Consider the following 27,865-nt stretch of genomic DNA (forward strand, 5'->3'; position numbering starts at 1 on the left):
TTCTAAAATTGATTAACATTTGAGTTTTTTTCACTCAACAATCTACACACAATACCCCATAATGACAAAGCAAAAACAGGTTTTTAGAAATGTTTGCAAATATATTAAAAAGAAAAAACTGAAATATCACATTTACATAAGTATTCAGACCCTTTACGCAGTACTTTGTTACTTTGTTGAAGTACATTTGGCATTGATTACAGCCTTGAATCTTCTTGGGTATGACGCTACAACTTTGGCACAACAGTATTTGGAGAGTTTCTCCCATTCATCTCTGCAGATCCTCAAGCTCTGTCGGGTTGGATGGGGAGTGTTGCTGCACAGCTATTTTCAGGTCTCTCCATAGATGTTCGATCAGGTTCAAGTCCGGGGTCTAGCTAGTGTCGTGACGTGTCTACCATTAATGTGATGACGGCTATTCATTGAATAATTACCTCCGACGTTTAAACATTATCCGATTACATTAATTATGTAACAATTAACTCATTAGGAATCTGGGGCACCATGGGAAAAGTTTGTTTAACTTCTTGGATATAGGGGGCGCTATTTTAATTTTTGGATGAAAAACGTTCCCGTTTTAAACAAGATATTTTGTCACAAAAAGATGCTCGACTATGCATATAATTGACAGCTTTGGAAAGAAAACACTCTGACGTTTCCAAAACTGCAAAGATATTGTCTGTGAGTGCCACAGAACTGATGTTATAGAAAAAACCCAGATAAAAATCCAATCAGGAAGTGACGCATTTTTTGAAACCGCCTCATGCCAATGACTCCTTATATGGCTGTGAATGGGCCACGAATGAGCTTAGGCTTTCTGTCGCTTCCCCAAGGTGTCGACAGCATTGTGATGTATTTGTAGGCATATCATTGGAAGATTGACCATAAGAGACTACATCTACCAGGTGGTCGCTTGGTGTCCTCCGTCGCAATTATTGCGTAATCTCCAGCTGCAGTATTTTTCCGTTTGATTCTGATGAGAATCCAACTGCCACCACTGATAGATTAAAAACACCTTGAGGATTGATTCTAAACAACGTTTGCCATGTTTCTGTCGATATTATGGAGCTAATTTGGAAAAAAGTTTGGCGTTGTAAGTGACTGCATTTTCCGGTCTTTTTCTTAGCCAAACGTGATGAACAAAACGGAGCTATTTCGTCTACACAAATAATATTTTTGGAAAAAATGAACATTTGCTATCTAACTAAGAGTTTCGTCATTGAAAACATCTGAAGTTCTTCAAAGGTAAATGATTCTATTTGAATGCTATTCTTGTTTTTGTGAAAATGTTGCCTGCTGAATGCTAGGCTTAATGCTATGCTAGGCTATCAATACTCTTACACAAATGCTTGTGTAGCTTTGGTTGAAAAGCATATTTTGAAAATCTGAGATGACAGTGTTGTTAACAAAAAGCTAAGCTTGTGTTTGAATATATTTATTTCATTCCATTTGCGATTTTCATGAATAGGAAACGTTGCGTTATGGTAATGAGCTTGAAGCTATGATTACGCTCCCGGATACGGGATTGGTCGTCACTAGAGGTTAATGATTTTCCTGAATTAACTCAATAATTTATCAGAATATAACGTTATCATCCCAGCCATCAATTTACAATTTCCTCATATAAGTCTCATTATGAACATCGTTGACCTCGTAAATCTGCACGAACCCTAGCCTAAAAGTGATGATTCAGCGATACATAAATAGTCTTAATCATTTATTTACTAACTAAATAATCACACAGAAATACATAAAACACACACACATTGTAGGTTATTGATTACTAACATATTGCAATGAAAAGTCCCTAGTGGACTAACCCAATATGATGGCTTGTTACACAATGGAAAGGGAGCGGCATGTAAGGAGAGGGAGAGACAAAGAGAGTGGGCTGGTACATACATGTGGAAGCTATGCTCAAGAAATATTTTACACATGAACGATCGCTCATTCAGAAAAGAAATGCAACACGTGTGTATGTCTTTGTCGTCTCTTTGTTGAAATCACCAGGTCCGTCTATGGGGAGTAGTTCGACAGAAGTCTCTGATTTGTCCACCAGAGGACACAATGTCCTTTGTAGTTGTGGTTTCTTTGTTCTGGAGTGTTTGTTAGAATGTATCCATCAGAGATGTATCACACAGTGGTGATAGGGAAATATTATTATTTTCTCGTCTTCGGTCGAGTTTCCTAAACTATTTAACATGTACAGCTGCAGACTGTTAATGTGTCGTTCTTCACTCATCGAGAGTTTCAGAGGGTCTTACCATTTTCTGGTTTTGTAGTTTTAAATCATTTGTCAGCCATGTAGCCACTGCTCCACGCTGTCTGGTCAGTTTAATTTAAATTGCAACCATTTCAACGTGTGGACTGCGTCCTCACATTCTCTGGTCTAGTATGTTAATTCTTCAGTGAGTCCTCTAAGTACTCGCCTTGGAGGATGGTTCCATCATGTTGACACAATGTCTGTGCTCACATGGGCGTGGTTACTGACTTGGCAAAAGATTATCTGAAAATGAATTATCTCATTTAGAAGGCTAAAGTCACATTGCTATCTTTACACAAATAGTTTCATATTTCATCATCTAAGTTTAACAACATTTAGATGCAAACCTGGGAACTCGGACGTGTCTACTTTCAGAGTGACAGGTATTGTGTTAAACCATCCGTAATGACGTCAAAAATTGCTAAACGATATGACATGATTATTGTTTGGATCCCCAAAAATAATTTCCCACATTCTTTATGTTAGAAATATTGTTTCATTATTCACTTTTGGATGTTGGAGTTCTGGCAAAGTCTCCTTTTGATTCCAACCAAGGAGAGAGTCATGCCACAGGGCCACTCAAGGACATTCAGAGACTTGTCCCGAAGCCACTCCTGCATTGTCTTGGCTGTGTGGTTAGGGTAGTTGTCCTGTTGGAAGGTGAACCTTCACCCCATTATGAGGTCCTGAGTGCTCTGAAACAGGTTTTCATCAAGGATCTCTATGTACTTTTCTCCGTTCATCCTTCCCTCGATCCTCACTAATCTCACAGTCCTTGCTGCTGAAAAACAGGCCAATGAGTTCAATCTTGGTTTCATCTGACCAGAGAATCTTGTTTCTCATGGTCTGAGAGTCCTTTAGATGCCTTTTGGCAAACTCCAAGCAGGCTGTCATGTGCCTTTTACTGAGGAGTGGCTTCTGTCTGGCCACTCTACCATTAAGGCCTGATTGGTGGAGTACTGCAGAGATGGTTGTCCTTCTGGAAGGTTCTCCCATCTACACAGAGGAACTCTGGAGCTCTGTCAGAGTGACCATTCGGTTCTTGGTCACCTCCCTGACCAAGGACCTTCTCTTCCGACTGCTCAGTTTGGCCTGGACGTCTTGAAGTCTTGGTGGTTCCAAATTTATTCCATTTAAGAATGATGGAGGCCACAGATCTTCAATGCTGTAGACATTTTTTGGTACCCTTCCTCAGATATGTGCCTCGACACAATCCTGTTTCAATTTCGAGTCTCATAGCAAAGGGTCTGAATAGTTATGTAAAGTAAAGTATTTATGTTTTTTAATTTTTCTATTTACATTTTCATTATGGGGTATTGTGTGTAGATTGAGTACTTTATAAAAATCAATTTTAGAAGAAAGCTGTAACGTAACACAATTCTGAAAAAAGTGAAGGGGTCTGAATACTTTCTGAATGCACTGTATATGGTGTGTGAGTGTGTGTGTGTGTCAGTCACCAGATCTCAACCCAATTGAACATGGGAGATAAGAGATACTATAAATAGAAGTGCACTATACAGTATATGGAATAAGGTGCTATTTGGGATGCAAACCACAATATCTTCAATATGGAGCCATAGCAGGAGCAGAATACCTTTTACTAGGACTTAATAAGGACACAGGCTGTGGTAACACTGAGGCCTCCACTCTGTACTCTGCCCTCTTTTGTGGAGAGCTTGAGCTTTTTGAGCCATTTCCTGAATATTCCAAATCTCATGCATATCCTATACTGAACATGGGGCACTACACTGCAAACTGTGAAATCCAAGCAAGCCTAAATATCTGATATTGAGTGACTTAAAATGTGAGTTTTATTTCGTACCAACATTATTGGCAGATACATTTGTTATTTAAAAACATTTTAAAGTCTTAATACAAAAAGTAAAATTGATCTTATTTCACTATACTTTACCAAAATCGTCTTATTAAGACAAATATCCTGAAATAAGATAGATTTCACATTTTGCAGTGTAGGCTTCTCCCTTTTCAGGTTCTAATTCAATTCAATAATTTTCCTGACTTGTTTACTCCTCTTCCCTGACCGTATACACAGTATAACCTAGTAGTACATCCGTTCCATCTAGTAGTACATTCACAGGTTCTGCTCCTATACACATGAGCTGGCCCAGTCCAAGGAGTGTGTTTGATTCTCCATGCTAGCATAGTAAATATATTGTCCAATAGATTGCTTCACACGTAGCGGTATAGAATAGAATGGAATAGAGCTGCTTTAATTGCACTGTTCTGTTGCATCATTGATTTCACACACACACACACACACACACACACACACACACACACACACACACACACACACACACACACACACACACACACACACACACACACACACACACACACACACACACACACACACACATATATATATTGTTGATTTTGTATCTCATTTAAATGTTAACACTAACACTGTCACTGTAGCACAACAGAACTTTGGGCAGCCTATGTGTTTATCCACCATCTGTTTCAGTATGTGCCAGCTTCTAATGGAATGGTGTCAGGAACTTATGGGGTACAAGTACACTAACTTGTTAGTCTTTGAGGTGCATTGTTATTATTTTTTCCTTACTGAGGAAATTACAATTCAGATTCAATGAAATCTGGTGACTAGTTAATAAGATTGAGTAGTGCCTACAGTGTGAATATCAGTGACTTAATCATCGAGAGCCAGTATCCATAGCAATATGTTTGTGTACAGTACGTTTGTGTTAGAAGAGTGCAGCAGCTGCGGAGGATGATGCAGCAGTCACAGGGGCGTGGCAAGAGAAGCATCATATTACCGGCACCGTCATTATTATCATGATTAGCATACTTTTGAGATCGAGCCAATAGCCCTGAAAAGATGGGACACACACACCCACCCGGTCATGCACGCACACAAACACACACACCCGGTCATGCACGCACGCACGCACGCACGCACGCACGCACGCACACACACACACACACACACACACACACACACACACACACACACACACACCTACCAGCCAACATGATTTGATCTCTAAGCTTATGCGATGATGCTTGCAACCCCACACCCATTAGTCTTGCTTTATTGGTCTTATTAGTAAGTCACTCAATTAATGACTAAGACTGTTAGCTCGTCCTCCATCTGCCTGGGTTTTGATAACTCATTAATGTAGAGATCCTCATCCTCCTCTCTGCCCCTGGTCAGGATTACACACACAGAGCCGACTGATTGCATTTCACTTCGACTCCATCCACTCCATATTCAAATATGGCCGTCTATATTAAAATAGCAAATTGTCAGGGCATTTCTATATATGTGGACTTTATGCACAAAATTTAAAGATTTGTATTAGTTTCGCTGTCAGTAGAAAAGAACCCATAGCTAATGGATTATGTTATCTGTTGTAGTCAGCTCTATGAGGTCTATGTACTTAAATGCCTCATGACAGTCGGTGTTGCATTAAGCCAAGTCTTTTTAGTCAAAGCAATTTAGAGGAAAGTAGTATTCCAATTGAGTTCTTTATCGTCTGGGATGGCCCTGTGTATAATGAATGCATTACATAGGCCAAACAACGCTGTGTGATGCCGGCATATAAATGTTTAGCCTCAAATTACTCAAAGCCCATATGATGAACTGTAAAGAACCATACATTTACTGTGCATGTTGAATGGGTGTCAGAGTGAAATCAATTGGAAAATTTAATGAGGTCTCCGTAGTGAATATGAATTTCTTTAATGACCCCAACTGCCGACCTGTCACAATATCCATTTGCTGTATCACTATAGCTGTATCAGCATTATATACAGTATACCCTAAGTGCCTGTAGTTTAAGTGATGGGTGATGCAAGGATGTACCGCTAGCATAGCCAAAGCATAAATACTCTCCCCAAGACAGATCCACAATAGCTGGCTAGGCTGCTACTGGCTAACCAAGCATAGTTAGCATAGTGCAAAGGGGAAGGGCTGTTCAGCTAGCATCTATAGCTGCAAAGAAAACGGTTAAATTATTTCTGTTTTACAAACAACCAAAATGAAATATACATTGAACACCAAACATTCCTCGAAGTTAGAAGCATCTGTCAACTGGGGCTCCCAACGAGTAAGGAAAACCAGATTAAATATTGGGAATATAGTTGCTATTCATCGAAGGATTGTTTACTTTATACACTATGAACAACCCCAATCTCTATCCCAACCCTCACCTCAACCGCCCACTTCCCCAGGCCACTCCTACTCCTTGGCATTGAAGTCATAATCAGTAATAACTTATTCATAAAGACCTATTTGCTTGAGAGAAGAATGTACTTCTTAGCGGTCACCTCCTTTAGGAGGCCGTGCAACGTCAAATCCTTGGGGAGCGCCGTGTCGTACGCTGGTACACTTTGATCACCGGAATGAAAGTTAGTTTTAGATATGGGAAGGAGAGAGAGAAGAGAGAGAAGAATCTCAGACAAGGGGACCTTGCCATTCACATTAATAGGTTTGGAAAACGTTGCACTTTCTGGACATCGTGTCATCATCCTGACACATTCAAAACAAATTGGGCACCGGAAGGAGAGGGAGAGATGGAGGAAGTTAAATAAATGTTTAAAAGACTTCTACCCGGGAGGTAGGGTCTCTGCTTTGTTCTCCACCGTTTGAGTTGGGACAAATATCCCTTGTTTAAGACCAAAATGTCCCTGCACCTAACAATCCCCTCTTGAGCATTCTGTATATTTTCATGAGTGTGTTTTTACGACATTTTATTTTCAGACTCACCTCACCTTCAAGTCCAATAAATGTTATATTTGTGTTGTTTAATAAACTGGAAATGTGTTGCTGTTTGTATAATTGGCCCTGTACTATTTTCCTGGATATTTGTGTTGAAGTACTGATGTCAATTGATCATGGTGTAGTTTCACCACCTTGATAATCTAAATATATCCAAAGCAATTAGTTTCTGTCAGTGGCGTGTATTCATGGACAAAGCATATTCTATTTGACAAGAGCACATGTTCACTCAACAACCCTCAAGCCACCACAGTTTTTCTGATCTTGCAAACCTGGGCAGTTCCCTTAACCGACAAAAAAAACGACAACACATTACGGCAAGCCTGAAACTAAAGCTCTTGGGTCGAGTCCGGAAACAATGAGGCTCTCGAACCAGGCTGCAGTGATCAGTGTCCGGAGGCACAACAAACAGGTGAAGAAAAACAGAGACAGTCTGAAGATGCTGGTCATCGCAGTAATGTACTTGGGACGGCAGGGGCAAAGCTTTCAGGGAGCACGACGAGTCAGCAACAATTTTGCGGTATTCGCGTCAATGCATTCGCAGTGTTCGACACTGCCATGGTGGCATCCTCATAGCAGCCAGGAGGATGACACCACAGACATGTCCTGCAAATGTCACTTGACAATCCTAGCACGCTATTTAAATGACAAATAAGGGTGTAATATGCTAGAGATTCCTGGGGTTTTCAGTTGTGAGTGCAGAGAGAAATGCAGAGGCCATCACTGCTGTTGTAATGCAAACTACTGGCAAACGCAACCAAGCAGTCAAACTCATTTGCCAGAATTACAACAGGGCAAGCTGCAAGAGAGGGCAGCGAGGTTGGGTTCAGGAGCTCGTGAAAAGCTGCTGTCAATTTTATTTACCTTTATTTAACTAGGCAAGTCAGTTAAGAACTAATTCTTATTTTCAATGATGGTTAACTGCCTGTTCCGGGGCAGAACAACAGATTTTGTACCTTGTCAGCTCAGGGATTTGAACTTGCAACCTTTCAGTTACTAGTCCAATGCTCTAACCACTAGGCTACGCTGCCGCCCTGTTATGCCCACAAAGCACATTTAGTTTTATGACAGGGGACAAGCAATATATATATTTTTTTTGCATCCATAACTTTTTTACCCAGTCATGCAAAAAGACAACCATGCTTACTGAGGTTGACGATAACATTCAGGTACAGGGAGGTTGTGCCACTCCTTGGAACTTCAAAAGTAGAGCAGTGCATGCTGTGCACGAAGGCCAGAGATCATTGGACATGGTTTTTGATCAGATCAATATTGAGCCAGACTGGGATAAATATTAAATCTTCCAGAGCAGTGCTCTGAAACAGAAACTGAAGGAGTTCATGTTACAAGTACATCAGCTGAAAGGTCATTTTCCTGTCTGAAAATGATTAAAACCTACATACACAATCGTTGTGGACAAGAGAGACAAAAACATTTAAATGGAAGAGGGTGTACTGTATGAACTTAAGTCCAGCGGAGGAGGCTACTGTATTACAGAGTCATTGACCCTTTTTCAGAATGAAAGAGAGGAGGATGGTATTCTTCTGCAAGTAGGGTAAATCAACATGTTTTTTTTTCTCTCTTTTCTCTTGCGTGCACACGCACACACACACACACCGATTGATTGGACTGAATTGCTTTTGGTGTTTTTAAATTGCTAATGTCCTAGACTAGGTATATTGTTGATGTTGTTGAAAAATGAAGTTGAAACGGTTTGTGTTGTCATATTCGCCGTAAGATGATGAGTAGCTAGGATTCCATCCAATTGGAGACAAATTTGAATGTAAATATTCTAAAATGCAAATTTTCCCACCAGTGGTGTGTTTCCACAAAACTGACTTGTTGCAGATAAAAGTCAGTGCACACAAAATATCATTTTTCAGGTACCTAATAAAAACCGAAACTTTCAACTCTATTAATAGTTTAGTCACAAACTGTTGGGTTATATAGCAAATGTGTACACTCTGGTCTTGGCACATGTGCTCGAGCCAAAGGCTCACGAATACAGGGCGGGTAGGCTAGCCTACATGATAAGAATATTATGGATAAGAGTGAGAATATTTCTTCAAGCATTAATCGTCATGTCATAAGAACAAGACATTGGATATTTATTGAAAAGGAGGATCAAGATCAATGTACACCTTCACAACTCTGTGAAGTGCAGGTGGATAGATGGCAGCATTCGCGCAAAACTGAAAGCACGAAGCACCGCATTTAACCACAGCAAGGTATGGCAGGATACAAACACGGCAGTCATTCCCTGCGCAAGGCAATCAAACAGCCAAAACGTCAATATCGAGACAAATTGAATTTGCAATTCAACGGCTCAGACACCAGACATAGAGTGGCTGCTCCACTAACAGTTTTGTGATTATGCTGCGGTACTTAGAGGTAATTTGTGGGTTAGTACAGTACCCTGCGTCACCACTTCATTGCTCCAGACCAGCGCAACAAGGGGGAGTTAGAGCACTGATTATGCTTTTGGGTCCTACTGTGTCTCTAACTGACAATGAATGGGTGACATAAACCTAAATAGAGAAGGATAACTGTGTACAACTTCAGTGTTACATACTAAAACTGTTGTTACACTAAGATTTTGTATTCATTTGTTTTGTTAGGATTATTTTGCTCTTACTGTAGTACTGTAGTCCACTCCCGACCGGTCATGTCGTACAGCTCCTGAGTGGTGCAGTCTAAGACACTACATAGCAGTGCAAGCTGTGTTGCTACAAATGCTGGTTCAATACTCATGCCATCCTTGACAGGGAGACCCATGAGATGACTGTAGGTTTTTGTTTTCTCTCCTACTAAAAAAATAAATAAATAATTCTAATTAACAAACTGGCTTTATTTACAAGTTAGTAACAATGTCTCAGCCCATATACAAGAATGGCCTTTTTCTCACTCATTGTATGTTATTTGAAAATAACAAAATCATATATATATGATATCAATATTGTTATGTTTTAAACAAAGCGATTATCATTATTATTAATTTAGATTTATACAAAAGCCCCTTGGATATTCTGAAAGATATATTATATCTGGAGGACAATATACATTGGTCATGGCTCTCGAGTGGCGCACAATGGGATTGCCTTGCAGTTCTCCAGCTGTATCCACTGCAACACTTTTAGGGGTATTGCATGGCGCTGACTAGGGAAACATGCCCGCTGTTCTAGCAGGTATCTGGACAAAATACTTGCCTAGATGGAGGTCAGGGGGACAATTCTATCATCAAATGTATTTCTAAGTTAGGCTCTAAGTTAAGTATTATTATTATTATGTATCACATGCAACCGTGATTGGGAGTCCCATATGCAGGCACACAATTGGCCCAGTGTTTCTCTCCCTCTAAAAACAGAAATGTTTTTGCCTGTACAAAATATTATTTTGGCCTTTATTCAGATTACAAACGCTCACCTAATTCTTTTTAAAAACCTCCAAAATAACTTCAAATATCGTTATACAGTATCAAGTTGATGGCACAGTCAAATAGCCGGCACCTACATAAAGCTGAGTGACTCACTCATTCATGGCTTTGGATCAAAATAAATAAGTACCAAACATTCTTTCTGGTAGTCTTTAATAAAGAAATGTTTTGGTCAACCTGACCTGAACACCATGTACAGTTTTATAATATGGGCTATTAGCAGGATAATATACCTTTACCAACACATCTCAGTATTTTGATACTTTGTGGATGGGGCCTCCCCTGTGGCGCAGCTGTCTAAGTCACCGTATCGCAATGCAAACTGTGTTGCTACAGATACCCGTGTTGGGAGACCCATGAGGCGGCTTTTGGTTTTAATTTAGAAACCGCCAATCCTCTATATGTAATTATTGATGGAGAGTCACGTCATATTTTTTGATATATACTGTAGGCCTATCGTAAGCGACATGAGTCTCACTATTGTTGAGTAATGTGCTATTAAAAGTGGTGTATGTCTTATTTATTTAAAGAGCATATTGAAGTTAGATGCAATAGGATTTGAAGCATTAGCCTACAACTATTTTAGCACCGTTTCGTGCTGCTCTGAGACAAGCATGGGGACTGGTCTTGTTAAATCAATTAGATTATGACTGAATCTCCGCTTGGGTATTGGTTAGACTAAAAATATGATATATAAATGTTATGCTCTTAGTGTAACCTTTATTTAACTAGGCAAGTCAGGTAATTATTATTTACAAGGACAGCCTACTCCTTCCTCCCCATCGAGGAATTGAACCCTGGTCTCCCACGTGCCAGCACATGACACAGGGATTCTCTAGCTAAATAGCCCAGTACTGTGTAGCCTACTCCCGACCGCCACGATGTACAGCGCAATTCCATCCAAACGGAAACCCAAAGGTTTTTCTGTTTTTCTTGGAATATAAACACAATAGTATTAATCAAATATGAAGCAAATTAACCAAACTCTTAAAGTAATTGGAAAGGTACAAAGATACAAATTATTTGTGACATTGTGGTTACAATAAAGAATGTAAACAAGATGCTGTGTTTTTATTTACAGTAGTTATGGAAAACAGGTTTTCAAACAATTGTAGCCTGATTATCAGGACAATAGACTCTTTATAGCCCAGCTACCGTAGGTGTGACCATCCCCTTACCTGCAATGTATTCAATGGTTCAGAGTACTCCCGAATATCGTGGTATCCAATTGATAGTAGTTACTGTCTTGTCTCATCGCTACAACTCCTGTACGGACTCGGAAGAGACAAAGGTTGAGAGCCATGTGTCCTCTGAAACACAACCCAACCAAGCCGCACTGCTTCTTAAGCGGGCATTCAACCCGGAAGCCAGCCGCACCAATGTGTTGGAGGAAACACCGTACACCTAGCGACCTGGTCAGCGTGCACTGCACCCAGGCCGCCACAGGAGTCGCTAAAGATTTTCTATTGGGTTCAGGTCTGGAGACTGGCTAGACCACTCCAGGACCTTGAGATGCTTCTTACGGAGCCACTCCTTAGTTGCCCTGGCTGTGTGTTTTGGGTCGTTGTCATGCTGGAAGACACAGCCATGACCCATCTTCAATGCTCTTACTGAGGGAAGGACAAGATGGCCAAGATCTCGCAATACACGGCCCCATCCATCCTCCCCTCAATACGGTGCAGTTGTCCTGTCCCCTTTGCAGAAAAGCATCCCCAAAGAATGATGTTTCCACCTCCATGCTTCACGGTTGGGATGGTGTTCTTGGGGTTGTACTCACCCTTCTTCTTCCTCCAAACACGGCGAGCGGAATTTAGACCAAAAAGCTCTATTTTTGTCTTATTAGACCACATGACCTGCTCCCATTACTCCTCTGGATCATCCAGATGGTCAGGTCCCCCCGCTGGCTTGAGCAGGGGGACCTTGCGTGCGCTGCAGGATTTTAATCCATGACGGCGTAGTGTGTTACTAATGGTTTTCTTTGAGACTGTGGTCCCAGCTCTCTTCAGGTCATTGACCAGGTCCTGTCGTGTAGTTTTGGACTGATCCCTCACATTCCTCATGATCATTGATGCCCCACGAGGTGAGATCTTGCATGGAGCCCCAGACCAAGGGTGATTGACCATCGTCTTGAACTTCTTCCATTTTCCAATAATTGCGCCAACAGTTGTTGCCTTCTCACCAAGCTGCTTGCCTATTGTCCTGTAGCCCATCCCAGCCTTGTGCAGGTATACAATTTTATCCCTGATGTCCTTACACAGCTATCTGGTCTTGGCCATTGTGGAGAAGTTGGAGTCTGTTTGATTGAGTGTGTGGACAGGTGTCTTTTATACAGGTAACAAGTTCAAACAGCTGCAGTTAATACAGGTAATGAGTGGAGAACAGGTGGACTTCTTAAAGAAAAACCGGTCTATGAGAGCTTGAATTCTTACTGGTTGGTAGGTGATCAAATACTTATGTCATGCAATAAAATGCAAATTAATTACTTACAAATCATACAATGTGATTTTTTGGAATTTGTTTTAGATTCCGTCTCTCACAGTTGAAGTGTACCTATGATAAAAAATTACAGACCTCTACATGCTTTGTAAGTAGGAAAACCTGCAAAATCGGCAGTGTATCAAATACTTGTTCTCCCCACTTGTTCTCCCCACATATATATATACATGTACACACTGCTCAAAACAATATAGGGAACATGATAAGAATGAAACAATAAGAATGAAATATTCTTATTAAATACTTTTTCTTTACATAGTTGAATGTGCTGATAACAAAATCACACAAAAATGATCAATGGAAATCAAATTTATCAACCCATGGAGGTCTGGATTTGGAGTGACACTCAAAATTAAAGTGGAAAACCACACTACAGGCTGATCCAAATTTGATGTAATGATGTTAAAACAAGTCAAAATGAGGCTCAGTAGTGTGTGTGGCCTCCACGTGCCTGTATGACATCCCTACAACGCCTGGGCATGCTCCTGATGAGGTGGTGGATGGTCTCCTGAGGGATCTCTTCTCAGACCTGGACTAAAGCATCTGCCAACTCCTGGACAGTCTGTTGGTGGATGGAGCGAGACATGATGTCCCAGATGTGCTCAATTGGATTCAGGTCTGGGGAATGGGCGGGCCAGTCCATAGCATCAATGCCTTCCTCTTGCAGGAACTGCTGACACTCCAGCCACATGAGGTCTAGCATTGTCTTGCATTAGGAAGTACCCAGGGCCAACCGCACCAGCATATGGTCTCACAAGGGGTCTGAGGATCTCATCTTGGTACCTAATGGCTGTCAGGCTACCTCTGGCGAGCACATGGAGGGCTGTGCGGCCCCCCAAAGAAATGCCACGCCACACCATGACTGACCCACCGCCAAACCGGTCATGCTGGAGGATGTTGCAGGCAGCAGAACGCTCTCTACGGCGTCTCCAGACTCTGTCACGTGCTCACTGTGAACCTGCTTTCATCTGTGAAGAGCACAGGGCGCCAGTGGCGAATTTGCCAATCTTGGCGTTCTCTGGCAAATGCCAAACGTCCTGCACGGTGTTGGGCTGTAAGCACAACCCCCACCTGTGGACGTCGGGCCCTCATACCACCCTCATGGAGTCTGTTTCTGACCGTTTGAGCAGACACATGCACATTTGTGGCCTGCTGGAGGTCATTTTGCAGGGCTCTGGCAGTGCTCCTCCTGCTCCTCCTTGCACAAAGGCGGTGGTAGCGGTCCTGCTGCTGGGTTGTTGCCCTCCTACGGCCTCCTCCATGTCTCCTGATGTACTGGCCTGTCTCCTGGTAGCGCCTCCATGCTCTGGACACTACGCTGACAGACACAGCAAACCTTCTTGCCACAGCTCGCATTCATGTGCCATCCTGGATGAGCTGCACTACCTGAGCCACTTGTGTGGGTTGTAGACTCCGTCTCATGCTACCACTAGAGTGAAAGCACCGCCAGCATTCAAAAGTGACCAAAACATCAGGCAGGAAGCATAGGAACTGGGAAGTTGTCTGTGGTCACCACCTGCAGAACCTATGACTTATGTTGAAATAATGTTTACAATAAAATACAATATATCAGAGTAATACAATACATCATATGCTACAATATCATTCTTAGTCATTGTATTCCTTGAAATGGTGGGAGGTAAGCTAATAAGTCTAATACATATTTATTTTTTTACAATGGAATACAATATACTAGAATAGAAAGAGTCACCCTCCACGGTTCCAAGCTCTTCAGAGTTTTAATAAGCGCAGGCCTCAACAGACTTACCACACCCCTCTACCTGTGTAAGACCTGCTTGACTGTTTGACGCACTGAAGGCGGAGGCACTTTCATTTTCTTTCTGACAAGTACACTGGCACGCTAATGAAAGTACATTTAAAGGGGATAAGAAGCTTCCAAAGTCTCTTTACTCAGTGTGGAACTTACACTCTTCCGTGATACATTATACATTCCGTTCTCAGGCTTAGGCTCTATCCCAAATGGCATCCTATTCCCTACAAAGTTCTCACTTTTTGACCATGGTCTTGGTCAAAAGTAGTGCACTATGTAGGGACTTGGGTGCTATTTGGGAAGTACCTACAGTTTATGTACGGCTTAATCTGTCCTATAAACCCGCCCCTCCATCGCCAGGCTCCCAGGTCTGTAAAGGCTAATTTCTTTATCTGCTCTTAAGACGGTGCCAACTTTCTTAAATCTGAAACAGCTGCTCTTGCTCTTGGTTTAACACACCGAAAGTAAAATGGCATCAGCCATGGATTTCACTAATGGTTTGAGATAGATGTGTTCGTGAATTGAAAGTAGCTTTCCTTTCTAATTTTTTTTTTCAGTTATCGTGTCCCCACTGCTGTTGGAATGGTTCACATTTGTGTTCTCTCACGAGGAATGGAGAAACATTTGTTTTTGTTACCTCATGAGTTTTGAAGTACACTCTAAGAAAAAATAAGTGCTATCTAGTACCTAAAAGGGTTCTTCGGCTGTCCCCATAGAATTCCAGGTATAGTCCTTTTGGGTGCCATGTATAACCCTTTCCACAGGGGATTCTATATGGAACCCAAAAGGGTTCTACCTGGAGCCAAAAATGGTTATCCTATGGGGACAGCCGACGAACCCATTTGGAACTATATTTTCTATTATATTATTATTATTATTATTACAGTAGAACTACACTTTACTAAAGTCAATGGACACTAATGTACCTCAGCATTTCTCATCCATGATTATTTCAACATAGCAATAATACAACTCAGGCAGAAATTACTTTTGGGTCGTTCCACGAAATGGATGCCTTTTGAATGTGCAAACTTCTAAGAAATTATCTTTAAAATATCTCTTCTTTCAACATTCAATTTCAGAAAGGATATATTTAGACTACAGAAGAAACATTTTTTTCCCTCCCATCTCAAGCATTAAAATCCTATGAACTAAGAGCATTTTATCTGCATTTTTAGCACACCATCTGTAACTGCCTAACTATTATTTAAAAGCATGTTTGAGATGAATCCCACATTTTCTCATTGATCAAGTATAAACAAAGTCACCTATCAAACTGATGAAGTTACCATTGGGTTTTTAACAGGGTTGACAATAAAAGGGTTGAGGTTTTTAGGTGAAGATCGGCCATTACTCCTCATGTGGTGAAGAGCATGGGACGACATGGCAAGGTTGATGTGTTGAGTTCAATCACCTCAGTCAAAGATGATAAAGCAATTATAAATAGACAAAAAAAAGTGTACTTTCTTTCTCTCACCATGCTGTTCAGAAGACCCAAACGATGTCACCTGCTGTGAATAATTTAACTTGGTGGAATGGTTGATTATTTTAAATTGTTTTAAAATGAGGGACATACGTGAATGCATCCCGAATCACACAAATATAAATAATCATCTTCAGCCATGACTTTGTCAAAGCAGCAAAATGACTAGGCCTTTACAATGCTGGTGAAACTTGGGATACATTTCAGGATTAAGTGTGTTGAAATCTTCCTGGAAGTGACACAGGGTTGGTGTAGGGACATGTCAAAATGATGCATTTTGGCACTTTAGCAAGCCTTTATTCATATAAAAACATATAGATGTATTGAATTCTCCATGTGGTCTATATTAAAGTGCACTCCATTTAATATAACAAGCTAATAACATTCAATATTGGTGCATCATTTCCACTTCAAACTTCAAAGGGAAGCAAACTACACCCATTTTTGTGGAACGACCCGCCCCTTACTGATGATAAATTGAGAAGAAAACAACACGTGGGTGTGTTTGTATGTGTGTGTGTGTGTGTGTGTGTGTGTGTGTGTGTGTGTGTGTGTGTGTGTGTGTGTGTCCTGGCCGTACAGGTAAGATATATTTTCCATCCTTTCCAAAGAGAACAACTTGTATATGTGCTGTACTCACCACAAAGAGGGTGCGGAAGGAGGCCAGGTCACCGAAGAAGTCTTCGACGCTGAGGACGTGGGGGTCGAAGGCGTAGTAGCTGCCCAGGCTCTCGTATAGCTTCTGCATGTTCTTGTGCATGGTGGAAAGCTTCTCGTATTGCTCCCGCGAATGCTTGGAGAAGCCGTGAAGGGAGGTACAGTCAAGGAAAGTAACATGTTTTTTTTGTCAATAGTACTTGTCAAACCATTTGAAAAATCGATTCAAATACTTGAATTGTGCCTGATTGATCTTGCCTTGCTCAATAAACCAATAGAAAGGTCCCCAAACGTTAAACCCCACACATCTGGCACTCCAGGTGACTGGCACTCCAGACAGACTCATGGAAACGCTCAAAGTATGTGAACCCAACAACACAAAAATGGTACTTCATAACAGTTTGTCACCATGATGTGTGATGTCACACAACAATAAACAGTCATCATTAAGCAAATGGAGAAAACTATAACTTCGCATCATTCACTCGCTTGCAGGGGAAAGAATAGCGGCGCGAAAGCCAGTCCTTTCCAGACAGGAGAGGTCAGAGAACGTGTGTTGTCATACCAACAATATAAAACCATCCCTGAGCTAGTTATCAAACCACCACCATTCACTCGTTTGTAAACCCACCCACACAAAAAATGCTAAAAGAAAACATTGCATTTCACACAGGGAGAGGTCAGAGAAACTATTGTGTGTGTTTCAATAACCTCTCCATCTCACTTTGGAGTCTTTGGCACCATGGGCTAATAGCATGCGGGCCAGGAGTAATAGGAATGCATTTTGTAGTAGGCCGCAACACAAATGGCTGTTGGAATAGCTGATTTCAGTCATTGTTCCATTGTTTCTCCCTACAAGAGAGGGGTTGGGTCGTCTTGAACCGCGGCCCATGCCGCACTGTGTAATTTACAGGGCAGATGAAGCACTTTCTACCGGGTGAATGGCTATTAACAGCTGCTCCTGTCAGTGCGGCATTATCCCAGCGGCCTCTGAACGCATGGAGACCAGACTCTGGTTGTTCTTTGCCACAAACGCAGATGGAAAAACACACAGTGTGACAGTGTGTGAGATGAGGTGAAAAGCACACCTCTATTGCACCCATTTTGCAAAACGACTTTCAGAAGGCAAGGTAGCAGGCATGGATACACACACAGCAGTGTGACTGGACACACACACACACACACACACACAACCACTACGGAGCTCTCACTGTCAGCAACACACAACAACACTGAGGATTTGTTAGACACAACACGGCATCCAACACCGCCACTGTTCTATCAATCACTTACACAACCCTTCATCTATCTACCTGTATCTCCTGATCTATGCATTTGTGCATCTGTCCCAGGCTGTCTAAAGCTGATCTACAGCCCTATTGGCTGGGCTGTGGATCTATGGATGGGGGATGGTGTGTATGGGATCTATCAGGGGTTCTATGGGGGATCCTATGGGGGTGTGACGGCTGATCGGGGGCCTTGCTGCAGCCGTGTCCTCGGCGACGTTGAATCAAGCTGAGCAGGGATGAAAGCAGGGACGGCGGGAGGCGAGACAAGCTGGATTAGCTCTCAGCGGGTCAGTGTTTACTGGACCTCAACAGCAGCACTGGCAATGACCAACGCTACAGCCCACACAGCCTGGCGATGATAGATTTATCTGGCTGATAGATGTGTCTATCTCTCTCTTCATCTCCCTTTCACTTTTTCTGTCACACTGTCTATCTCACTTACGCTCCCGTTCTCTCGCTCTCTCTCTGTCACTTTCTCGATTTCTCTCTGTGTTCCTCGATCTTTCTTTTTATATATATTGTTTCTCTCTCTTTCTCCGTCTCTCGTCAGCTCCCTTTAAAGATCAAAAGAGCTGGATGGAAGGGTGTTTACATCAAACCTTGTTTCCACACATCCAATCTCTCAAAGATGCCAACTTTCAACAAAGTTGAACAGTAGTTCTAGCCCATTAAGGTCTGGCTAAACCACAATATGGTCCTGCTTAACCAATGTTCCTGACTATTTTTCTCTCCCCTTCACCAGCTGTAAGCAGCACTTTTAGTGTCACGTGATAATGAGCCCAAAAATGTCATCAAATCCACTAATGGTGCAAGGTTTGAGTGTTTCACACAAGTGCTCCCACTCACTTTGTCATATGATTCTAGCTCAAACACTAGAACCAATAAAGCAGTGCTCACGAAGTCATGCTCCCTCCATTCTTGACTTTTCCTAAATAAGTCTATACAACAAACTGTCGGTGTTTGAATCTTAATATCACAAATAGAACTGGAGTTATAACCAGTTATAAGAGGACATGTCATTTTTTTATGGGTTTTCCCCCATTACTCCTTCTCTCAACAGTTGTAAATACCTAGCTGATAATTGCCCTGATAATTGCTTCGAAACTAAACCTAAAATACACCAAAACTAATTTCACAAAAATAACAACAGATTCCATAAATTAAGTAAAGTATGATGATGAGAAAGGGGGTGAATGGGTGAGTTGATGAGCTCCCGAGTGGCGCAGCGGTCTATGGCACTGTATCTCAGTGCATGAGGCGTCACTGCAGACACCCTGGTTTCAAATCCAGGCTGTAATCACAACCGAAAGTGATTGGGAGTCCCATAGGGACAATTGGCCCAGTGTCCTCTCGGTTTGGCTGGTGTACGCCATCATTGTAAATAAGAATTTGTTCTTTACTGACTTGCCAAGTTAATAAGGGTAAAAAAAAGAATAATCTATGAGCGAGGGGAAGTGCATAATTCTGTAGAGGCATAATTCTGTAATTACCAATCGTGAATGAAGAACAGGGCAGGTACAGTGTATTGTATTGATCCATTCTAATTATAATCTTAAAATGGTATGTACCCTATATCAGTCCAATGAATCCAAGCAGTCTGATCAGTCTACTCTAGCCTACTCGGAGTATGCTACACAGTGATAGTGTGTGTACATTTTATTTTTTGGTGCATTTTACCCCTTTTCTCCACAATTTTGTGTTATCCAATTGGTAGATACAGTCTTGTCCCATCGCTGCAACTCACATACGGACTCGGGAGAGGCAAAGGTCGAGAGCCATGCGTCCTCCGAAACTCGACCCTACCATGCCACACTGCTTCTTGACACACTGCTCGCTTAACCCGGATGTCAGCCGCACCAATGTATCGGAGGAAACACCATACAACTGGCGACCGTGTCACCATGCATGCGCCCGGACCACCACAGAAGTTGGAGGCCAAACACGCCCCTAACGCGGATGATGCTGGGCCAATTGTGCATTGCCTCATGGGTCTCCCGGTCATGGCTGGCTGCTACACAGCCCGGGATTGAACCCGGATCTGTGGTAACGCCTCAAGCACTGAGTGTGCGTAATTGTACATGCTGAACGGCTTCCAATATCTGGGAAAAAAATCCACATCGGGCAGCAGGAGAGAGTATTCGGCGAATGTGGTGATGAGGCTTGTGGAACCTTGGGTTGGCAAGCGGAAAAGTTTAACCTTGGACAATTTCTTCACTTCACTGTCATTGGCCGGCACCGCAAAATAAGGAACCTGCACAGCCGTTGCACAGTACTCCACAATGGTGCTGAAGAATGACAAGATAACGGGGACACAATAAAGAGAGAACCGGAGACTATTACACACTACAAGCAAACAAAGGTATGTCAAAGTGTGTCAAGCAAGTGAAAGTTACGAAGATTTCTGTCAACTGTTAGGACAACGAATAATAGCTCAATTAAATTCAACCAATGCCATTGCGTGAAGACGCACAAAATGTAAACATGAGCTGACAGTAATTGACTATTTTTGATTGCTGCTATATCAACGCTGATATTAATTATAATGCCAGTATTGCTTTTGTGCTGATTTTTACTATTTATCAAGGCCACTTGGTGCTTAAAATGATGTTTAGGCTACTGATGTTTTCATCATTTAACCACGCGTATGGCTGACAATCAGTCTTGGTGGTTGGAGTATTTAGTTTATTTAGTCATTAGAAGAATAAGCTGTTACCGTGTTCCAACACATATGCCTTCCGTTTCATAGTTGTAACAAAGGCACTTCAAAAATAAAATGCATAGAACACTTGAATTTGTGTTTTTGTAGCCAGTCTACAGTAACGTAAACTAATGAAAATGCTTTAGTGTTCTAATGTTACCCAAGCCTTCATAAACACAACACAATTATTATTTTTACGCTAGCATATATGAAATGTATTAATTACACTGTTAGAATGTTGCAGTAAGAATGACTGCTCATTAGCTTGAAGGTGGTCCCTTTTGTATCGGCGTTCTTCGTTTGTAGAAAGAGAGTCGGACCGAAATGCAGCGTGGTGGTTACTCATGACTTTAATGAAAAAAGCGACACATGAAATAACTAACAAATACAAAACAACAAACGGAACGTAAAACCTAATACAGCCTATCTGGTGAAACTGGTGCGTTCTGAGCCCTCTCCTGTACTCCCTGTTCACCCACGACTGCGTGGCCACGCACGCCTCCAACTCAATCATCAAGTTTGCGGACGACACAACAGTGGTAGGCTTGATTACCAACAACGACGAGACGGCCTACAGGGAGGAGGTGAGGGCCCTCGGAGTGTGGTGTCAGGAAAATAACCTCACACTCAACGTCAACAAAACTAAGGAGATGATTGTGGACTTCAGGAAACAGCAGAGGGAACACCCCCTATCCACATCGATGGAACAGTAGTGGAGAGGGTAGCAAGTTTTAAGTTCCTCGGCATACACATCACAGACAAACTGAATTGGTCCACTCACACTGACAGCGTCGTGAAGAAGCGCAGCAGCGCCTCTTCAACATCAGGAGGCTGAAGAAATTCGGCTTGTCACCAAAAGCACTCACAAACTTCTACAGATGCACAATCGAGAGCATCCTGGCGGGCTGTATCACTGCCTGGTACGGCAACTGCTCCGCCCTCAACCGTAAGGCTCTCCAGAGGGTAGTGAGGTCTGCACAACGCATCACCGGGGCAAACTACCTGCCCTCCAGGACACCTACACCACCCGATGTTACAGGAAGGCCATAAAGATCATCAAGGACATCAACCACCCGAACCACTGCCTGTTCACCCCGCTATCATCCAGAAGGCGAGGTCAGTACAGGTGCATCAAAGCTGGGACCGAGAGACTGAAAAACAGCTTCTATCTCAAGGCCATCAGACTGTTAAACAGCCACCACTAACATTGAGTGGCTGCTGCCAACACACTGTCATTGACACTGACCCAACTCCAGCCACTTTAATAATGGGAATTGATGGGAAATAATGTAAATATATCACTAGCCACTTTAAACAATGCTACCTTATATAATGTTACTTACCCTACATTATTCATCTCATATGCATACGTATATACTGTACTCTACATCATCGACTACATCCTTATGTAATACATGTATCACTAGCCACTTTAACTATGTCACTTTGTTTACTTTGTCTACACACTCATCTCATATGTATATACTGTACTCGATACCATCTACTGTATGCTGCTCTGTACCATCACTCATTCATATATCCTTATGTACATATTCTTTATCCCCTTACACTGTGTATAAGACAGTAGTTTTGGAATTGTTAGTTAGATTACTTGTTGGTTATCACTGCATTGTCGGAACTAGAAGCACAAGCATTTCGCTACACTCGCATTAACATCTGCTAACCATGTGTATGTGACAAATAAAATTGGATTTGATTTGAACTACACAGAGACAGGAACAATCACCCACGAAATACACAGAGAAACCCCGGCTACCTAAATACGGTTCCCAATCAGAGACAACGAGAATCACCTGACTCTGATTGAGAACCGCCTCAGGCAGCCAAGCCTATACAACAACCCTACTCAGCCACAATCCCAAATACTACAAACCCCAATACGAAAATACAATATAATAACCCCATGTCACACCCTGGCCTGAACAAATAATTAAAGAAAACACAAAATACTAAGACCAAGGCGTGACACCTTTGAGGCCCACCGATTCAAGTGTTCATGTTCAACCTAATAGTGCGTATATAGAATTCAGGTTATGCAAGTTTGGTTCCAAATATAACTAAGGGATATTACTATTATTACAACATTATTATGATATATTTCAAGCAAACGGTGAGAATAGAGAACATAGTGTGGTTTCTGTAGCTCAGTTGGTAGAGCATGGCGCTTGTAACGCCAGGGTAGTGGGTTCGATTCCCGGGACCACCCATACGTAGAATGTATGCACACATGACTGTAAGTCGCTTTGGATAAAAGCGTCTGTTAAATGGCATATATTATTATATTATATATTAGTGTGATGGTGAGGAGTCGTCGATGGCCTATGTTCGCTAGGGAGAGGCAGGCTGAAGTAAGTAAACCGCGAGGATGAGAAGTGTTCATAACAGGTGAATGGATGAATCAAGCAGGTGAGAAAGTTCAGGTAACTGTGCTTGAGCTGTTCACGTGGCTGTGCTGTGGTGTGGCATGCATTGATTGCTGGGCCACTTGTTGTTCAGCATGAGTGAGGTATCTACACCAGAGCAGTGAAGGGTTGCTGTCCGTCTATCTGGATGCCTGTCCATCTACCTGGCTGCTTGTCCCTCTGTCTGTCTGTCCGTCTGTCCGTCTGTCCGTCTGTCCGTCTGTCCGTCCGTCCGTCCCTCTGTCCGTCTGTCCGTCTGTCCGTCCGTCCGTCCGTCCGTCTGTCCGTCTGTCTGTCTGTCTGTCTGTCTGTCTGTCGCTGGGGACTGGTGTTAGGCTCAATGGGATTCAGCGACTGTTCTTTCCACATCAAAGACATGTCATACTGACAGTATCTGACACCTGACTGTCCTACAGCAGTGCCAGCATGCAGCCTTCTCAAACAAAATCTCTCAATTTCTCATACAGTCTCTCTCTGTTACTCTGCTATTCTCGTGCTTTCTCTCTGCTGGTCTCTCTCTCTCTCTCTCTCTCTCTCTCTCTTCCATTGTCCTGCTAACTTTTTCCTCTTTCTTATTTTCTTGCTTCCTTGCTATTTCCCCATTCTCTCCATCTCAAAATCACACACACTCACATACAGACACATTGTTTTCTCTCAGTATTTCTTCCCTCTCTCCCTCCTCATTCCTCCCTGTCCTCCCATATTCAGAGAGAGGGGAAACTTTCAGAAGTGCTCTCAGCACTCACTGTGCCTGTTTCCTGTGTCACCTGGGCTTCAAAAAGCTCTGAGCGGAGAGGGGTCTCAAGGTAAAGCATAACGCAGCCTCCTCTGGCAGCCAGGCTCTGCCTGTTTGTCAGTCTCCTCTCATCTACCCGTCTCTCTCTCCACCAGCTGTCCTCAAAGGAGCAAAGGAAAGGCTGCATTACCTCTGCACTGCGCCTTACATCACTGACGCAGAGCAAGATTCATTGTTAGGGAGTTGTAGTGGGCTGATAAAAGGGATGTACTGGATATATATATATATGGATTAATGGACTGGCTACTAGACTGTCCAATACTCCGAATATTACTTTCTAGATTCCTAGAACAATATACTCGTTCTTTATCAACTCTGCCTGCAATTTTCTATGTTGCTATGTTGTCCCTTACTTTTGCTTTTGCATATCATCTGGACAATCCTAGACGATCTTAACTGAGCTATCAAAATTCAAGAGGCTAGTCAGCTATTTAAAAATAAACATTGAATCATTATTGGATTCTTAAGGACATTTAGCCCTGTAGAGAACTGTGTTCTGTCATAGTCAGTCCCGAGCCCACCATTATTCCACTCTCAGCCCACTAACGCCTCTACGTCTGTCCCTGTCTAATGCCTCTCTCTCCCTCCTCCTCACTCCACCTCAGCACCACCAGGTCACATCCAATCCCATGAGTTGGCCCGGGCGCTAACGCCCTGTGACAGCCTCCGCGGTATCTGCCACGGCCCGTCACAGGGGGTTGTCAATCTGCACCAGCTGACGTGTGGCCTCCAATTATGTCCTGTACACAACACAATACAACAGGCTGGTACTGGTTGGCACCGGCGCCATCATGGCCATACCTGGCTCACCCCAATGTTGCTGTCCAAGGGACATGTCCTGAAATGTGGGGCCATGTCAATGGTGTTGGGCATGGCTTATGGTGCTGCCCACATGGTCTCCTCCCTCTCTCCCATCACTCTCTCTCTCCCTCCCCCTCTATCAATCTGCTTCCTGGTTGGATAGACTGTGTCCAGTCTACTGGGCAGCCACAGTGTAATTTGGCTTAAAGGGACACAGGGGATAAAGAAGCCTGAGAGCCTGGGTAGGAAAAACTCAGGTTTAGCGTCGGGCCTCCAGAGTACCAGGATCCAAAAAACACATAGAAAAAAGCATTAAATAAACATTAATGGAACTGGGTTAGAGGATATTTATTAAGAGAGCTTTTTGGCCCCCTCGCCGACGAGAGTGACGTGCATCATTTGAATAACTCTTACATGCACACAGATAAACAAACAAGTCAATTTATGTGGTCATTTTGAAAATAAATGTTTCAGCTGTTTTTCCAGGGGAAGTATGTGTGTGTTTTTATTTTGGAATGGTTTACGACAAAACCGAGAAGTTGAACAATGTCGAATCCCCCCAAAAACACTTGGCTTTCAGGCTACAGTAAGTCTGACTTGGTGTCACGTTGCCGTGTGCTAAAAACAAGACCTTAATCATGGCTTAGTGATGATGAAAATACCCTTTGCCAATGGTAAATACACTGATAAAGAGTGACTGATTAAACAATGCACACAGTAATGAGAACAACTTTGTTTCATAAGCTCAGAGTTTGTGACAGCATACCAGTAGATTAAAAGTGGATTAAAAGTGGAAGAAGAGTTAGGTTATATACAGATTGACTCCCAGAATTGTTTCCTCATTTTGAAAACTTTGTGGACCCAATTTTCTGACAGATATGTCTGACTGACTCTAGCACTGCAGAACTGTATCAAGAATGTGGTAGGTGAGAAAAATATGTGATAGTCAGTTTTAAAATATACTCTATAGGCTGGCTTTTGTCCCTAAAAACATTTCTCACAAACTGCTTTACATTACCCCTACCTACACCTCCAAAGAGGAAGCAGCAGCACAGTGGCAAAAACCCCCAGGAAAAGCTAATTAAGAAACCTAGAGCACAACCAGACTCAGGTGTGCCTACAACTGTCTGAACTCAGAATTCTAGTCAATAACAACCAGAATACTTCTCCAACTCCCTAAAACTCCATTTGAATGCAGGAAAAAGGTTTGTTGTGCCCATGAAAAGAACACAAAAGTTGGGTTCATTTCACACAGTGAAAATAATTAAAATTGTACCAAATTGAAATCCACAGCACTGTAAAACTCATTGAAAACTCCTGGACGTTATCCAAAGTAATTAACAAAACACCTTGGACATGCCATAGACAACACCCCCCCCCCCTCATTCATATTGCTGTCTGGTCTTCCTATCTCTTTCATTCTTGCCTTTTCTTTCTTCTCTCTCTCCCTCTCTGCCCCCTCTCTCTTTCTCTCCCTCCCTCTCTAGCTCTCTCTCTCCCCCTCTGTCCTTCACTTCCAACAAGGTGAGAATTGTCTGATAGTGTCACTCCTGCCACTCCTCCATGTGTAATTACATTTCATTGTACGGCTGCACGAGCAATCAGAGCACATCCTCATTTAGCGGTGACCCCCCGGTGAAAAAGGATGGAAATGGAGCACAACCGAGGGAGTGGTCAGATGACTGAAGAGGTACTCGTTTACTCCAATGTATATTGACAAGGATAGTTTGGCTGAGGAGAAACCTTTTGTCGGCATCCCAAATGGCACCCTATTCTCTTTAAAATACATTACTTTGACCGGGCCCATAGGCCTGTGGTCAAAAGTAGTGCACTATGAAGGAAAGTGGGTGCTATTTGGGACAAAGCCTGGAGATTGTTGTTAGAAATCAGAGAAAAAGAGACAAAAACGCTCCTGGATCAATCATAATGCCAGTATGTTCATTCAGTGAATTAAATAAATGAAGACTATGATAGAATTGCTTATGAAATCATGCACATTTAGAACTTGACTGAGAGAGATGCAGGCTTAGCATCAATTAGCTACCCGGAGATGTTAAATAACAAGACGGTACAGAACACACAAAGGAGTATAAAAGGTGTATATCGCCGGAGCTGGATCTGTCAACTACAACAGTAGTACACACATGCACGTACACAAGCATAGAACTAATGGAAATGAGGCTTTTAACTTCTCCACGTACATTGGGTCTCTCCTTAATGTCCCTTATCTCTGAGTAAGGCTGGCAGCTGAGAGTCAAATCTGATTCCAGATCAGTGTCTCTGTCAATGTCCCAAGTGCATACACAGACTTACAAGTAAAGATACAGACACAGTCAGAAACACAATACCATTAAAAGTACACATGCACAGCCTTTCACACTTAAGATCAGAAACGCACACTCACACTCACACACACACACACACACACACACACACACACACACGTTTTATGATTTCAGAGGTACTGCTAGGGTTGCAAAGCGTCGGAGCATTTCTGGTAAATTTCCAGAATTTTTCTGGAAATTTTCATGGGAAGGTAAGCCCTGGAAATTGGGGAATTTTGCTTAAATTCATCAAAAAAGTTAGCTTACAACAGTGAACCTTTGTTGTGGGATACACATAAGGGAATTCTAGGTCTTGTGGCATATTTTGGTTACGATCGTTTAAATATGGATTGGACCAAGGTGCAGCGTGGTAGGCGAACAACTTACTTCATTTAAAAAGAACACCGAAAAACAACAAAATACAAAACGAACGTAAAGTTCTGCAGGCTACACAGCACCTATACAAAATCAAGATCCCACAAACTAAGGTGGAAAACTGGCTGCCTATGTATGATCCCCAATCAGAGACAACGAGACAGCTGCCTCTGATTGGGAACCATACCCGGTCAACAAAGAAATAGAACACATAGATTTTCCCATTCAAGTCACACCCTGACCTAACCAAATATAGAATAAAAAAGGGCACTATCTGATGTGTGGAGACATTTC

The 27,865-nt window shown here is 42.4% G+C and overlaps 1 protein-coding gene across 6 annotated transcripts in view; it reads right to left on the bottom strand.

Moving 5' to 3' along the window:
- LOC118363647 (protein diaphanous homolog 2-like) overlaps positions 1–27,865 on the bottom strand; it is a 605,757-nt gene that overhangs the window by 90,919 nt on the left and 486,973 nt on the right. For all 6 annotated transcript variants that reach the window (XM_035744726.2, XM_035744729.2, XM_035744723.2 and 3 more), the window contains one exon: positions 16,849–17,013. In XM_035744726.2, the coding sequence (XP_035600619.2) occupies positions 16,849–17,013 (165 nt within the window). The remainder of the gene's footprint in view (positions 1–16,848; positions 17,014–27,865) is intronic.

The sequence above is a fragment of the Oncorhynchus keta genome, chromosome 30, assembly GCF_023373465.1.
Source record: "Oncorhynchus keta strain PuntledgeMale-10-30-2019 chromosome 30, Oket_V2, whole genome shotgun sequence".
NCBI lineage: Eukaryota > Metazoa > Chordata > Actinopteri > Salmoniformes > Salmonidae > Oncorhynchus > Oncorhynchus keta.